The 16921-nt window shown below is 38.0% G+C and overlaps 1 protein-coding gene across 2 annotated transcripts in view; it reads left to right on the top strand.

The window, feature by feature from the left end:
* The first annotated feature begins 2914 nt into the window (after window positions 1–2914).
* Window positions 2915–16921, top strand: part of LOC127420855 (serine/threonine-protein phosphatase 6 regulatory ankyrin repeat subunit A-like) — a 29522-nt gene continuing 15515 nt past the window's right edge. For both annotated transcript variants that reach the window (XM_051663432.1, XM_051663431.1), the window contains exons 1-8: window positions 2915–3043; window positions 7401–7484; window positions 8314–8392; window positions 9986–10056; window positions 12615–12815; window positions 13105–13192; window positions 14282–14424; window positions 16065–16277. In XM_051663432.1, coding sequence (XP_051519392.1) covers window positions 2915–3043; window positions 7401–7484; window positions 8314–8392; window positions 9986–10056; window positions 12615–12815; window positions 13105–13192; window positions 14282–14424; window positions 16065–16277 — 1008 coding nt within the window. The remainder of the gene's footprint in view (window positions 3044–7400; window positions 7485–8313; window positions 8393–9985; window positions 10057–12614; window positions 12816–13104; window positions 13193–14281; window positions 14425–16064; window positions 16278–16921) is intronic.

Below are 16921 nucleotides of genomic sequence, written 5' to 3'. Positions count from 1 at the left end.
TATTTGTGCATACCATCTTGACTGCTGGTGCTGTTTAAAACAAAACACTTAACTCTTAGAGAGCTCTGCCATGAGAGAATCAACCTATTGTCAAACTACTGTGTACTGTGACTTTAAAAAAAAAAATATTTGAACACTTAAAGGAATATTCCATGTTCAATACAATTTAAGCTCATTCGACAGCATTTTTGGCTTAATGTTGGTTGCCATTAAAAATAATTGACTCGTCCCTCTTTTTCTTAAAGCAATAATCAAGGTTACAGTGAAGCACATATTAAACAATATGAATTACAGTCAAGATTTCACACATCTCGTATATGATCAGGTTTTCCAGAGAGCAGGTGTGTGATTGATTTAGCTATATTTGCTGAGGTGGTCTTTAACAGTAGAGGTGTTTGTATGAGTAAAGTCATGTTTACGGTCAGCTCATCTGTGGGTCTGGTTAGTAACAGTCACAAATGGCATCTGAAAGTAATTTAGATAAGCAGCCGGCTGCCGAGAACATCAGTGTAAATAAGCAGTGTTGTAACATCATCACTGATGTCATTTGTACTATTTGGTTAATCGCATTAGAAAAATCTTTTCTATTTCATTCTAAAAACTAGATTTTTTTTGTTTTGTTTTGGGAAGATCATGTTAGCAGTGCTTTGTTGTTCAAAAGTCACTGCATGTCGCTAGGGTTTTCTGAGTGGTTGCTAGGGTGTTGCTATGCATTTGCAAAGGTGTTTTTAGTGTGTTCAACCCAATCATATCAACTAAATCGTACCATCAATCAAATGTCATATTAAGTCAACTCATTCTTTATTCTGTGTTTGGTGTTCCACTGCTTTAACTATCGAGAAGTAAAGCCCTCTCTCTCTCTCTCTGTGTGTGTGTGTGTGTGTGTGTGTGTGTGTGTGTGTTCAGCGCATCTCTCCATTAATGTGCATGTCAGACTGTCAGCAGTTTGTTGTGGTGAGCTGATGATAGAGAGAGAGAGGAAGAGGAGAGTGAATAGATAATGAAGATGAGCTGTAAACTCCACCACACATCTTCTGTGATCACACACACACACACACACCACACACAGCCAGTGGGTCACAGATCACACATTTTCTAACAAAACCAAAGTCCACCACACATGTTTACTTAGCTATCTAAATGGGTAATACCGTAGACTTCTACTGTAACCCAAAGCTTACCCATGAAAGAAAACTTGTGCATTTTTTTTTTTCTAACAATATATTCATGTTTTTATTTCCATGCAAAGATGTCCCCAAAGGGAGGTTCAGTCAGATCTAGCTCACTTCTTTGGATCAATTTGTCCCCAAACTTTAGCTTAGTACGTACACATACACAGTTATATACAGCTATGTAATTGATAATGTACAGTCAGCCGGTCATTATTGCAAAATAGGAACCAAAATGATTCCTAAACCAAAAATCTGGTTTCCAATAGTGCTTTATTTCCCATAGGGATTTTATAAAGTCCTTCATAAGAATTTTAAGCCATGAAGCAAACCAACAAGCTCCAAAGTGAATCACATCATTACAAACTTTGATTTTGAAGCAAAAAATCAGACAAAAAGACAAAGTTACAAGACTGTGTCCTTAACGTCTTTATTGAGGGAATGAACTACAATCCCATGAAGAATTGCAAATGATGCAATTAAAATTGAAACGGCAGAAATATTTAAAACTATTGATTTAATTGGTTGATTACGTTTAGAAATAATATATTTTACGTTTATTGCAAAACATTCATATATATATATAAAGTTGAGAGTTTAGAGTTATTTGAGTGGGCGGTCACTGCAGAGCTCTTTTGGCGCACTTTTTTAGCCGTGATTCTCTGATTGGTGGATCTCTCTTCAGGATTATGGGAAATTTAGTTCTTTAACCAGAAATTCTGCTATTAAACCCAATTTATGTAAAAAAAAAAAAAAAGCTGAAATAACATGGACTGATGACTTCAATAGGAGCATATACTGTCGATTAACAACCTCGGAACACATGGTATGTCTGTCTTTAAAGGTTTATAAGTTATCGTTAAAAATAAATTCCCCCATGGAAAAAAATAATGGGATTTTTACTTCCAGAACCAGCCTGTTGTGCTCTATAGTGGTCACTCTACAAAAATATAATGCCACGATTGACCAATCACAATCAAGTGTTCCATTTGAGCCATTGAATATATTTATTAATACTACAGACTAACCCAAACTCAAATCCAATCTATCTATCTATCTTTTTTAGAATAAAATAATTATTAAAAAAATGTTATGAGTCATTTGTACCTTTTGAAGATGTCCCCAAACTAAAAACCAAAGTGACCTTGTACCCAGTCCTGACAGAGAACAATATGATCTGTGCTGGAATTCTATTGTATCACAAGCTTTGAACCTCTCTCGCTCTCTCTCTCTCTCTCTCTCTCTCACTCTCTCTCGCTCTCGCTCTCGCTCTCTCTCATGCATCATATTTCATTGGAGTTAAAGGCTCGTGCTGTCAGAAGCTTGCCGTCTCATTACAAAACACTCTCTCTCTCTCTCTCTCTCTGTCTGTCTCTCTCTCTCGCTGCAGTAGGGTTGGTGTATTATTGCGGTGGGGGTTGGATCCATGTGTGTGTGTAAAGTGCAGGTTTCAGCAGGCTGGAGCTCACACCATTGTCCTCTCTGATCCCGGAGTGTGTGAGCATGTGTGTGTTTGCATATTCTCACTGCAGCAGTGCTGATTCTGCACTGAGGAATTCCCAGTTTGGAATGTGTGTTCAGAAGAGGGATATTATGCCTGTTCGGGATCTATAACGGATACTTGCTGCACTGGAACTGGTTCGGGACAGATCTGTACCGTATGCAGGAATAACTCAAGGGGGCGTTCATTGCGGAGAACTGCTCTGTGTGTGTGTGTGTGTGTGTGTGTGTGTGCTTGTTAAGCCATGCGGTCGGAGCGCAAGAGTCGTGTGTGTATTGTAGTGTTGGAGGAGGTGGAAGATGAGGAGCCATCCCCTCTCCATTCCAAAAGCTCCCAGGACCACACATCCCAGAATTCCTCTCAGGACGAGAAGGTGAGAGATGATTTGACTATTAGGAGACCGGTTGATGATAATCGTGTCTTTGTTCAGTGTAATGCAGCAGGTATCAGCAGTTCATTTTGGAGTGAACTTCTAAAGAGCATCCAAACCATTTCTTGGTTCCACTTCCTTTTAGGCTGCGTTCACACTGCTGTTGATTGTTTGTGCACAGATCTGCTTTTTGGATGACAGTGTGAAGGCATTGAATCTAACATTACAGAAACTTGCTACATTTAGAAAGTTAAAGGAATGTTATGAGTTTAATACAAGTTAAGCTCAGTCGACCGCATTTTTGACATAATGTTGAATACCACAAACAAAACAAAAAAAACACTCACAAAAAAACAATGTTGACTCATTCCTCTTTAATTAAAACAAGCAAAAATGGCATTTACAGTGAGGCACTTACAATGGAAGTGAATGGGGCCAGTCCATAAATGCTTAAATACACACCATTGCAGCATGAAGCACTTACATGTTTCCATTGATCATGGTATAAATATTGGGGGGGTTGTACTTGCTTGTTTTGATTATTGGGGGGGGTTGCAGTGTAAATGTAGCTTTAGCTGCTGCAGGGTTTCATCTGTCACTGTTGTTATCTGAAGACAAATACAGACATGTTTATAGGTCCCAATCAAACTCATTAAAAGGGTTTAGGTGAGAAGTTAAGTGGTGTTGAGATCCAGAGAATTCATCTGGAAATCTTTAACCCTGTCAGGAGGAATTTGTAGACCTTTGACCTGAACGGACATGCAGCTGTGATCTGACAGACGTGCTTTACTCTGCAAATGCCAGCACAGCATTAGAACACACTTACTTTAGGGGCAGGTCATACATGACGCATTCTTGCATTCAAGGTGGAATATGCATTTAGATATATCTTAAATGTGATGCTCATGGTGTGAGACACTGAATGAAAGGAAGACGTATTGCAAAAGCTAAAGATGTCTGTTTTAGCAGTTAATGAACACATGGACAGACAGGTTTCAATTCTGAGGACATTTAAAGTAAAAAAACACAGTTTAAACATTAAGTGGTTCTGACGGGTCAAAGGCCAGTTTCAGAGAGTTGTTCGTACCTTAAGGCTAAAGTTTTTGCTGTTATAACATTTTGCATTTCCTTAAATGAAGGAATGCTGGTTTCCGTTGTTAATGATGCTTCCCTTCCTGTAAACAGCCGCGTGTGTCACGTATGCTGTCAGCTGCTGCATCTTGTGTTTGTGAAGTCAGTCCACATACACGTCACCGGTGGAATGATTGCAGCAGGTGTGTGTGACTGTTTGCCATGTGGAACGTGAGGTGTGTACATGCAAGTATATTCAGGCAGGACCTGGCAGCACAGGGTGTGGTGGGTGTGGCAGGCGTGGCATATGGGGGCGGAGCCAGCTAGAGCACAGATACAGTAGGCAATGCTTCACACAGTGGTGGCGGGTGGTTGTCCCATGTCTGCCAAACATTTTGAGTGGTCCAAACATCATCATTGGTCGCAGTTTAGGAGTCAGTGCACTAGGTTGCAAGAAAGCTAAAGGATGTCCCCGTGCTCCCTATTTAGTGAATGAATTAACCTCCAGTGTGCTGTCTGTCTGTGTAACTGGAGCCAGCTGGTATGTGACTAGTATGTGTAAACAACACTCCCCTGGCCTCAAGAGGCGCACTAGCAATTGACGCTAGGGGCTGTAGCCTTTAGCCTCCTCGATAGTGCATCCGCCTCCCATGCTGGTTAACACCGGTTCTAATCCCACTCAGAGAGAGTCAAGCAGGACCGGTTATCTGCACTGGTCTCAGAACAGTTCGACAGTTAATTTCTGTAGCTTTTTCAGCAGTTTTCAGCTTTTGGATGAACTCATTGATTCTCAATGTGAAAATGCACAGTAAATATAAAGGAATGCATTTACTAATGTTAATGAATAGAACCGTATTGTACAGTGATATATTAAAATGAAGCGAAATGACCCACAGGTGCACTAATTCTTTAAAGTGACATATCAAACGAAACTAGAGACGCTACTCTTTACAACCAAACAGGTTTCAATCAAAAAACTTAGAGGTTTCTTACCAGAGGCACTTTTGTTGGCACTACGCCCGTAGAAGGGCTTCAGGGAAATCAACGTTATGCTGTTGTGTCACTTGACGCAGTATGGCAGAAATTTAACCCTTAATTGAGAGTGTAGAGTCTTGTGAACAGTATTCAGTCAGTTTAAATGAATTTAAATTATGCGTTGCATATAGAGAAACAAAAATACAACGTGGACAAAGGGTCACACGAGGTTAAGTGCTCCAGACAGGGCCGGTACTAAGATGCGGTCTTTGGGGTATGGGCAAGTTACTGGCTTTTCATTGGTCCGGGAGGGCGAGTGTCAGATGTTTCTGGGGGACACAAGGAAAATCTAGCGGGGCAATGCCCCACACTAAGTACAAAGTATACTTGGGTTTTGACAAAAATGTTTACTTAGGACTTCGGTTTGGTTAGATAATGACTTGCACATCCACTGTTGTTGTTTCTAACTTCTCCTGATATTTAGCGATGGTTACATCTTGAATCGCTTCTTCGTGATAGCCACGGCTCAATTGTGAGTGTTGCCACCTTGTGGACCCACTAAATATTGCAAATAATTCCAGGTGCATGTGCATACTGCGTGTTCGGAGTACACACGGTTTCCAAAATATCGGGTTGCACGCATTGAGTGCTGGAGCACTCTGCTGATGACAAAATCTGCGTCACTTGCCCATTACGCAGATGCCTATTGAAAGTATACTTTGGGCTTTATACCAGGCCATGGCTCCAGGTAACAGTGGCTAGAATAAAATGGCATATTACATTTTGGAGCTTTCATTGAATTCATAGGTTATAGCTTTTCTAAGAAGACATTAATGTTTTTAATCAAAGACGGAATCCCGTAATTACAGTAAGTCCGATATGACGTGAACACACGATTAGCATTAGCAAACAAAAAATGTGTTTGCAGTGCAGAAAGCAACATGACAACTTTTCAGCATGTTTTCTATTATGGAAACAGCAAAATCTATCAGATATTTCTCTGTTTTCCTAATAGAAGTGAATTGGTAACTACAGTAAACGTTTAAGTTGGTGGGGCCTCCATGCCAGCTGTATCTAATATGACCTGATTTCATACACTTACACTGGCAGCCAAAAGTTTGGAATAATGTACAGATTTTGCTGTTTCAGAAGGAAATTGGTACTTTAATTCACCAAAGTGGCATGCAACTGATCACTAAGTATAGTCAGGACATTACTGATGTAAAAAAACAGCACCATCACTATTTGAAAAAAGTCATTATTGATCAAATCTAGACAGGCTCATCAAAGAGATGTGGAAGACCAGATGTACAACTAAACAAGAGGATAAGTACATCAGAGTCTCTAGTTTGAGAAATAGACGCCTCACATGTCCTCAGCTGACAGCTTCATTGAATTCTACCCGCTCAACACCAGTTTCATGTACAACAGTAAAGAGAAGACTCAGGGGTGCAGGCCTTATGGGAAGAATTGCAAAGAAAAAGCCACTTTTGAAACAGAAAAACAAAAAGAAAATGTTAGAGTGGGCAAAGAAACACAGACATTGGACAACAGATAATTGGAAAAGAGTGTTATGGATCTTAACCCCATTGAGCTTTTGTGGGATCAGCTAGACTGTAAGGTGTGTGAGAAGTGCCCGACAAGACAGACACATCTATGTGCTACAGGAAGTGTGGGGTGAAATGTCACCTGAGTATCTGGACAAACTGACAGCTAGAATGCCAAGGATCTGCAAAGCTGTCATTGCTGCACGTGGAGGATTTTTTGATGAGAACTCTTTGAAGTCGTTTAAGAAGTTCTGAACATTTTTTTCAAATTGTAATAGTAATTTTTCACGTTATTAATGTCCTGACTATACATTGTTATCATTTAAATAACACTTTGGTGAATAAAAGTACCAATTTCTTTCCATAAGAGCAAAATCTGTACATTATTCCAAACTTTTGGCCGCCAGTGTACATACAGTTATTATACAGTTAAATCCAAAGAGCAGGATCCAGTCAATCCTGAGCTGGAATGAGTTTATCCTCGGCGACATTATGAATCAATGGCATCTTTTATTCTGGCTGAGTCAGAGACTTTTTCTGTCTATAAGAAAGTGTTTCTCAGAATTCAGCTCTACACAGATAAAACAGTGTTACACTCAATTAAGTTTCTTTTTATCTTCACAGAACTTCTATGATTCATTATAGATGCCTGTTATTCAAGAGGACCTTTTCATAATTAGAATTTTGATCGTTATCAGACGGGTGGAACGTGTCGATATGTCTCATGGTCTTTAGTGTCTAACACTCTCTCTATGTCTCTCTTTCAGCCTTCTCTGATAAAAGCCATATTTAATGTGGATCCAGATGAAGTTCGTTCTCTAATATTCAAAAAAGAAGATGTCAATGTACAGGTAACTCTCTACTACTTACAAAAACAAACAGTAAGTAGTACCACTCACTATTTAATGGAGAGTCTGTTTTCATCGCCAATGCCTGCTGCTGTTTGGGGAGTCTGACCAATCACTGATGGCCTACTGGGTCACATGACCCAATTCATGGCCTGTGTATGTGGTTTGACCGCCTGTTTTTCATTCTTATTCCAGACCTGATAAGAAACAGAAGCAGACAGGGAGGCATTACCCCATTTTCCTAATTGCATTTATTGATGCCAGTGTAGAATGAGCTGCTTGCTCAAACTCCTTCAGAAGATTTTAAGGCTATAGATAAATACAGAAAGGTTTCAGGGATGTTAAATTGAGAAGTGTGTGTGTGTGTGTGTGTGTCTCATATTTCTGCATGCAGTCTCGAGAGAGCTGTGGCCATATTGATCTGTGTGTATCTGTCAAACACACACACTCATACAAATGCATTGGTTTATGCCATACCCAGGAACCACACATGCCTTAAACGTACTTTCAAACGGCAAAACTCATGCAAATTTGGAGGTGACAAAATGAAAAAAAAAAAAAGTATGTTGTAAAACCACAAAAACAAGAAGTATCTCTCTGTAGTGAAGCTTTCAGTAGAGATAAAATGTAAGAAAATAAGATGGTTTTATTGACCTGATAGAACAGCGCTGGAAGATGTGACCAACAGTTTGGCTGAGCTTCAATATATAGGATTGAAATACATTTAGAGTGAGTGATTGATGACTGAATGTTCATTTTTGGGAGAACTGCTGCTTTCAAACATTTGAGGATGTCAGATGCTGTTTTGTTTTAATTATGTCTGAATTCTCAGGACAGTGAGAAGAGAACGCCGCTCCATGCCGCAGCCTACCTGGGCGACGTCGAGATTATAGAACTGCTTATTCTGTCAGGTATGCACATTCATTTCTGTCCTGAAAACTGTTTTTATCTACTATCGCTTTTACTATGACTTGAATCAATACATAAATGAATTAACATTCAGTTATTTGCTTTAATTTACATTGGAGCAAATGTAGATGTCGTTGCAGATGTTATATGTTCATTTGGGAATGAGAGCTGACACAGTTTAATCCATAACATGCTCTTCTCCGGAAAAACACTGCGGATATCCTCTCTGGGTAACTTGTGTCACTATTACAAATGACCCGGCAACAACAACCTGTTTTACATTTTTTGGATTATTTAGATAAAATCCTGCTTAAAATACTCAAATACGCATTAGGCTGGAAAATAGCAAACATGTGTCAGAGTAATGGCTGCAGGGCAACAGTTGCTAAAACAGGATTGGTCAGAAGCGCTTTTAAGGCGGGGCTTAGGGAAGGGACAATTTTCTGATATTTGACAATTTAGAGATGATCACATCAGCTAAAAACCTGCAGTATTGGCTATTATCAAAAGTGTTAGCACCCCTTTGTGTCAGTTCCAAAATATATGGACAGCCTTGTTAATTTATAATACAAATATTTTTTGTTGTTTTCACTTTTTCTTCAAAAAAATTTATTTTCCAAAAATTGGAAAAGATTTGTTAAATTATATCATATATGGGTGTTTCATCAGCTTCAGTCACTTTTAGCATTGTGGACTTCTAGAAAGTGTGATTACAAACAGTGTCTTGTTAAAAAAAAAAATGACATTCACATCAGTTATCTCATATTTCGTCTCATTTCATCAAGTCTTTAAAGACACTTGTATATTTGTTTAAGAAGTCTTTAAAAAAACTAAAAAACTAAAATAAAAAAAACGTTAAAAAAAAAAAAAAAACTTTAGGGGAAATTTTTTTGATGTGATGGAAATGACGCCACAACAGTGGGACAGTCACATGTATATATATACACACAAAATAAATGATATAAATTATTTTCACACAATAATTATTTAAATAGTTTATTTCACACTTTGTTTAGATGATCATAGTTTTAAACATGTAATAATTTGCATGTCTATAATGGATTTTCATAGTTTAGTAATGAAGGTCTGGGACGAGACTAAAACAGTCAAATCTAAATATTAAAGGCATTTGAAAAGTAAATGTACTAAAATACATTTGTTTGTTTTAATAAAAATCAACCCCTGGGACATTGAAATAAAACATCCAGTTATGTAAATTATTTTGTCATTATTATACCAGTATGATTTCTAGATATCAGCATAAGCCATTGAAAAAACACATATCAGTTCAACAAAATTCCAATGACACACACACACACACACACACACACACTGAAGTGTACTCAAAATAACTCTTCACACCGACATATATATAATCAATGACTACATGTAAAGGGGGCGGTGCTGTTGTGAGAGACAGAGTAAAAGTAACAGGTGTTGCTCTATTTTAAACAACAGATGTGCTTTCAAAAGATCGTGGGAGTGAACTATTCTGACTAGGCTTACGAGAACTTCCATGTGTACTTCTGTGTTTCAACTGTGACATAATTACTGTAATTCACTTACACATTTCTCTCTCTGTGTCTCTCTCTCAGGGGCCAGAGTAAATGCCAAAGATAACAACTGGCTCACTCCTCTCCATCGGGCAGTAGCGTCATGTAGTGATGTACGACACCAACACACATACTTCCTGTGTCAGAGCAATCGAAATTACCGAACATAAAAATTCAGATTTATTCATGGTTTTTTTGTTTTTTGTCCTTCTGTTCTTGTATACAGTTGTTTTGTATAAAGTCAGAAGTTTACATACACCTTAGCCAAATACATTTAAACTCAGTTTTTCACAATTCCTGATATTTAATCATAGAAAACATTCCCTGTCTCAGGTCAGTTAGGATCACTACTTTATTTTAAGAATGTGAAATGTCAGAATAATAGTAGAGAGAATGATTTATTTCAGCTTTTATTTATTTAATCACATTCCCAGTGGGTCAGAAGTTTACTTACACTTTTTCAGTATTTGGTAGCATTGCCTTTAAATTATTTAACTTAGGTCAAATATTCTGGGTATCCTTCCACAAGCTTCTCACAATAAGTTGCTGGAATTTTGGCCCATTCCTCCAGACAGAACTGGTGTAACTGAGTCAGGATTGTAGACCTCCTTGCTCGCACACGCTTTTTCAGTTCTGCCCACAAATTTTCTATCAGATTGAGGTCAGAGCTTTGTGATGGCCACTCCAATATCTTGACTTTGTTGTCCTTTAGCCATTTTGCCACAACTTCGGAGGTATGCTTGAGGTCATTGTCCATTTGGAAGACCCATTTGCAACAGAGCTTTAACTTCATGGCTGATATCTTGAGATGTTGCTTCAATATATCCACATAATTTTCCTTCCTCATGATGCCATCTATTTTGTGAAGTGCACCAGTCCCTCCAGCAACAAAGCACCCCCACAACATGATGCTGCCACCCCCATGCTTCACGGTTGGGATGGTGTTCTTCGGCTTGCAAGCCTCACCCTTTTTCCTCCAAACATAATGATGGTCATTATAGCCAAACAGTTACATTTTTGTTTCATCAGACCAGAGGACATTTCTTCAAAAAGTAAGATCTTTGTCCCCATGTGCACTTGCAAACTGTAGTCTGATGTTTTTATGGTGGTTTTGGAGCAGTGATTTCTTCCTTGCTGAGCAGCCTTTCAGGTTATGTCGATAAAGGACTCGTTTTACTGTGGATATAGATACTTGTCTACCTGTTTCCTCCAGCATCTTCACAAGGTCCTTTGCTGTTGTTCTGGGATTGATTTGCACTTTTTGCACAAAACTATATTCAGAATGTGTCTCCTTCCTGAGCGGTGTGATGGCTGTGTGGTCCCATGGTGTTTATACTTGCGTACTATTGTTTGCACAGATGAATGTGGTACCTTCAGGCATTTGGAAATTGCTCCCAAGGATGAACCAGACTTGTGGAGGTCCACATTTTTTTTTTCTGAGGTCTTGGCTGATTTCTTTAGATTTTCCCATGATGTCAAGCAAAGACTCACTGAGTTTGAAGGTAGACCTTAAAATACATCCACAGGTACACCTCCAATTCAGTACACCTCCTATCAGAAGCTAATTGCCTAAAGGCTTGACATCATTTTCTGGAATTTTCCAAGCTGCTTAAAGGCACAGTTAACTTAGTGTATGTACAACTTCTGACCCACTGGAACTGTGATATAGTCAATTAAAAGTGAAACAATCTGTCTGTAAACAATTGTTGGAAAAATTACTCATGTCATGCATAAAGTAGATGTCCTAAACGACTTGCCAAAACTATAGTTTGCTAATATGAAATCTGTGGAGTGGTAAAATATGAGTTTTAAAGACTTCAACTTAAGTTTATGTAAACTTCTGACTTCAACTGTATTTTGGAGGCGACTTAAAGGAGTTCAATACAAGTTAAGCTCAGTTGAAAGAATGTGTGGCATAATTTTAATTTCCACAAAAAATACTTTTGACTCGTCTCTAAAAAAAATTAAATAAAAAAAAGGCGAAGATGGCTGTTCCAGTGAGGCACTTACAATGAAAGTAAATGGGGCAAATTCATAAACATTAAAATACTCACTGTATCAAGAGTGTAGCCACAAGACATAAACAACATGTGTGTTAATATGATTTTAGTGCGATTCAATAGCTTACCTATCTGTGTTGTTAAATCAATATTACAACTTTATAACCCTGTAAAGCGATTATATTACACTTTAAACATGTAGAATAGATTTTTGTGTAATGTTTATGTCTTGTGGCTGTATTTTAAAGTATATGGACTGGCCCCATTCACTTCAATGGAAAGTGCCTCCATTGTCTCAATAAAAAAAAAAACAAGGGTGAAGTATAAATAATTTTTTGTGGTAATCAACATTACGCCAGTTACAAATGCTGTTGATTGAGCTCAACTTGTATTGAACTGGAACTTTCTTTTAAAGGTGTCATATCAGAAGGAATCAAACTTTCTGTGATCTATTGAGTTAACAGTTTATTGTACTATGCAAAGTTGCAAACATAAAGAGTATTTATTAAAATCGAGCTGTACAAATGACTTTCTGCATTTTCAAAACTTTCTGATGTTATAAAGTTGGTCCACATTTGGTAAAAAATAAATTGCAACTTTTTTGGCATATGAAATCTTTATATTATAAATGGAACTCCCTTTTAATCTCTTTGTTTTGTTGTCGTGTTTAGGAGGCGGTAAAGGTGTTGTTGAAGCACTCCGCAGATGTCAATGCACGGGATAAAAGCTGGCAGACACCGTTGCACGTGGCTGCGGCCAATAAGGCAGTACGGTGTGCCGAGGCGTTACTCCCATTGCTAAGCAACATCAATGTGTCAGACCGTGCTGGACGTACAGCTTTGCACCACGCTGCCTTCAGTGGTCACCTGGAGGTCAGACACTCAAATTCTCGCTATCAGTGAGACAGTGTAATGTACAGATGTACTGTCTGTCATACCATAATTTAAGGCTTGTTCACATCAAGAAAGAAAACAGAAATGCAAAACGAGTATCAGTATTTTTGTCTTGTTTTCCAGTACAACTATCTTAACATCCCTAAAACAAAATAGATTTCTTTGTGAAACAGAATTACATGAAATATTAATATCATAATATTTATTTGGTAGTTAAAGTAGTAGTTGTATTGGTAATCTGTGGTGTCTCTGCCCCGGGTCATTTCAGATGGTTCAGCTGCTGGTGTCCAGAGGTTCAAACATCAATGCATTTGATAAGAAGGACAGACGAGCCATCCACTGGGCTGCTTACATGGGTAAAATTTTCTTGATTCTAACTAATAAGTCATTAGAATAGAGCGCAACAGTCTGGCTCCAGAAGTAAAACTCCCATTCATTTTCTCAATAGGGGAATTAATTATTAACGAAAACTTTTAAAGACATACCTACCATGAGCTCTAAGGTTCTTAATCAATGGTAAAATCTTCTGTTGAAGCCATCAGTCCACGTTATTTCAACTATATTTTGTAAACATAGTGTTTAATACAGAATTCCTGCTCAAGAACTACACTACCCATAATTCTGACGAGAAATCCACCAATCAGAGAATCTCGACCAACAAAGTATGGCAAAAGAGTTCTGCAGCGACCGCCCACTCCCATGATGCACTGTGAATGATGCAGTCGAGTTGCTCTCCCTAGTCTCTCAAACTACTTGTATTTATACGACTATTTAGCAATAATTTATTACAAATAATGCAAATAGCATTATTTGATTACATCATTCGCCCTCATTAAAGATGTTAAGTGTCTTGTACCTTTTGTCTTTTTGTCCAATTTTCAAATACTTTTTTGCTTAAAATCAGCGGAGCTTGAACTCTTTAATGAAGGTGAGGTGATGTGGGCATGGCTGAGCGATGTCTGTGGAGAGCAAGGCTGGGGGAGGAAGAACGGTAAGGATTGACACCTGTGGGAAATTATCTCTAACAGCTGTTTTATGTTACAATGAGAGCTGGAGAGGGATAAATGGGCAGTCCAGACTGCCGGAGGGAGAGAGAGAGAGAGAACTGAACCTGTGTGTGTGCTATGGCTGAAAAGCCCAAACAGAGTTTAATTGTTCAGAGTGAATAAAGTGTTCGTTAGTGTTTAAGCCGGCTCTCGCTTCCTCCTTCCCAACCGAGCAAGAAAGTCAGAGATTTGTCACAGAAGGATTTTATTAAATCCCTATGGACAAAATGAATGGGAAAAATACTTCCAGAACAGCTGAAAAAGTGAGAGGCATTGTTGCGCTCTATTACATTGTTCTTCATGTTTGTCTCCTCCTCTATTCACGTTTTAATTTGTTCTGTTTTCTCTTTCTTCCTGTCTCACTCTCTTGGCCTGTCTGTCTTTCTGTCTGTCTCTCAGGTCATTTAGAGGTGATGAAGTTGCTGGTTTCTCATGGTGCTGAGGTTTGCTGTAGAGATAAGAAATCTTACACTCCTCTTCATGCTGCTGCCTCCAGTGGAATGATCAATGTGGTCAATTACCTTCTGAAACTGGGTGTTAATGTAAGTCAGCTCCACCCACACAATGACACAGCTCCGCCCCTTCCCCTGTCCGTTATTTTCATCACAAGCTGTTGGTATGCATCATCACTTCATTTTAAAATCTTGTTTATTTGCAATAGTTGAGTTTAATGATTTTTTTATATACTGTATATAGTATTTGTGTTTAGGGATTACAAGATAGTTTAAAATGTACAAGATTTTGGTTAATATTTAAGGCCCTGTCAATTATTTTAACCCTCTTGGACCGCAAAAGCTATTCCATTAGCGGAAAGAACGTTTTGGTCTATTTGTTGCCTGATCATAAATGCTACAACATCGCTTGTCGATCTGTGTAGTCTTAGCCATGGAAATATGTAAATTAATGTCATTTAAATGATATATTACATGACTAAAGCAACAATAGTCAAATTAAGCATTGTTCTTTCATTGTTGTTGTTTTTTTGGTTAGCATACAGTAAGCAAGCTAAATGATTAGCCTGCTTAGCTAGCATACCCTACACAAATAATCTCAAGTAGTCTCAAACTTATGGCCTTTAAAATAAATGTGATCCATTGGCTCAACTTGCCCCACGTTAGGGGTATGTTGCTCCTGGTCTGGGGGTAAGTTGACCAATGTAATTTTTCCAGTGATGCGCTGAATAAAATTCTAGAAATAATTTTTTATCTGTCTTTTCTTATCATTAATTAATTAATTAATTAATTTTATTTATTTATTGTAATCTCCCATTTTCCCCTTGGTTCCTTTAACACTGAGGATTGTTATTGCATGTAAATGATGGAATAATTTGGATCAATCGCATAGCCTAAATACCTAAAATCTTTGCCTGAAAGAAATCCATCCTTAAGGTCCTCTTTTAATGTGCAGTTGGGTATTAGAACAAATTTGTTTCAGTAAAAATCAGTGCTTGTTTGGTTCATTTTGGCCCGTACTGGCCATTTTGGAAAAAAGCACCTAGCTTAGCACTTCAGAGCTAAAACTGTGCTGATCAATTTATGTGTATTTATATGCTGGATATGCAATACCAACATGTGTGATATGTAATTTTATGCTTGAATAAATTTAATTTGGCACAAAAGTGATTAAACCTCCAAATTTAAAAGAATTTACGTTTGGCCACTACAAAACATTTTTTAATTTTTTTTATACAAATGCACTTACCACTTGCCATGTGCTTCCCCTCTACATAGCCAGATAGAAATTATGGATACTTCCTGCTTACAAGGTCACATGACCAAAAATATGTACAGTGCCTAGATACAGGGGGTGGCTCAACTTACCCATAGGTTCATCTTACCCCCCCCCCCCCCCCCCACACACACACACACACACACACACATACACACATACACATTTTATCAAGCCCCTAGCCAAATTTGTTAATACTTCTCTAATATTTTCTAATCAAACTTTGGATTTTCACCTGGCGGATGATAAAATGGGCAGAAATATAAGTAAAATCCACTCAAACTGTAGTAGATCTACTACGTTATACTGTACTATATTAACCGCATAGAAATACTGTTTCTGCATTTACGTGATCACTACAAAAGAATAATGTGACGGGCTTGATTATGGCGTAATGTAAACTGTATTTGAACAAAAGAATAATGTACCAAATAATGTGTCTATTTCTCTTTAGATTAACGAGCCAAATGCGTATGGAAACACTCCTCTGCATTTGGCGTGTTATAACGGGCAGGATGTTGTGTTGAATGAACTGATAGCAGCAGGCGCTGATGTCAATCAAGTGAATGAGAAAGGCTTTACCCCGCTGCACTTTACCGTCGCCTCCCGCCAGGGGGCGCTCTGCCTTGAGCTGCTCGTGGCCAGTGGCGCAAATGTCAACCGGAAGGTCAGTAACTAAATATTTAAATCAGACAGTTTTTTTTTCTCAAACAACATAAAATCAACAAGTGTACCTGGTCTTTTGCACAAAATTCATCAGTGCAAAAAAAATTTCTTTGTAATAGTTCATTTAAATAGAATAGCTTGCACAAATTACCCAAGATTAATTTTTGGGCTGCCGCCTGCAATTTTTCACACTGAAACTTAAAAACTCACCATTCACACACACACACTATGGAATAAATGCAAAAAATTGGTCTAATTTTATCTTTTTTTTTTTTTTTTTTCAAATTTGTAAGCATGTAATTCTGGTTCTGTTCACTCTATCTCACTTTGAAAAGTCTTATTTTGTTCCACTAGATGGCAGCAAGTACTAGAGAAAAGAATGTTTTTCTCAATGACATTGCATCGCAATATACAGATCTGAAATATAGGTGGCACTCTAACACATTTTAGCCCTCACAGAGTTACTCGTCCATAGACATTCAGTCTAATTTTCAGTTTATGCACCACCCTCATCATTTCATTGAATATATCGGCCTCTGAGTGGACTAGAAGCTTAATCTAGGTGTCATTAGAAAGCTGAGATCTTTGTGACAATATATAACATTTCATCCTCAATAGTCAAAAACATATTTTTATGATGATTTG

The sequence above is a fragment of the Myxocyprinus asiaticus genome, chromosome 30 (assembly GCF_019703515.2).
Source record: "Myxocyprinus asiaticus isolate MX2 ecotype Aquarium Trade chromosome 30, UBuf_Myxa_2, whole genome shotgun sequence".
NCBI classification, from domain to species: domain Eukaryota; kingdom Metazoa; phylum Chordata; class Actinopteri; order Cypriniformes; family Catostomidae; genus Myxocyprinus; species Myxocyprinus asiaticus.
Note: the sequence above shows the minus strand (reverse complement) of the source record. Positions and strands in the feature narration are given on the sequence as shown.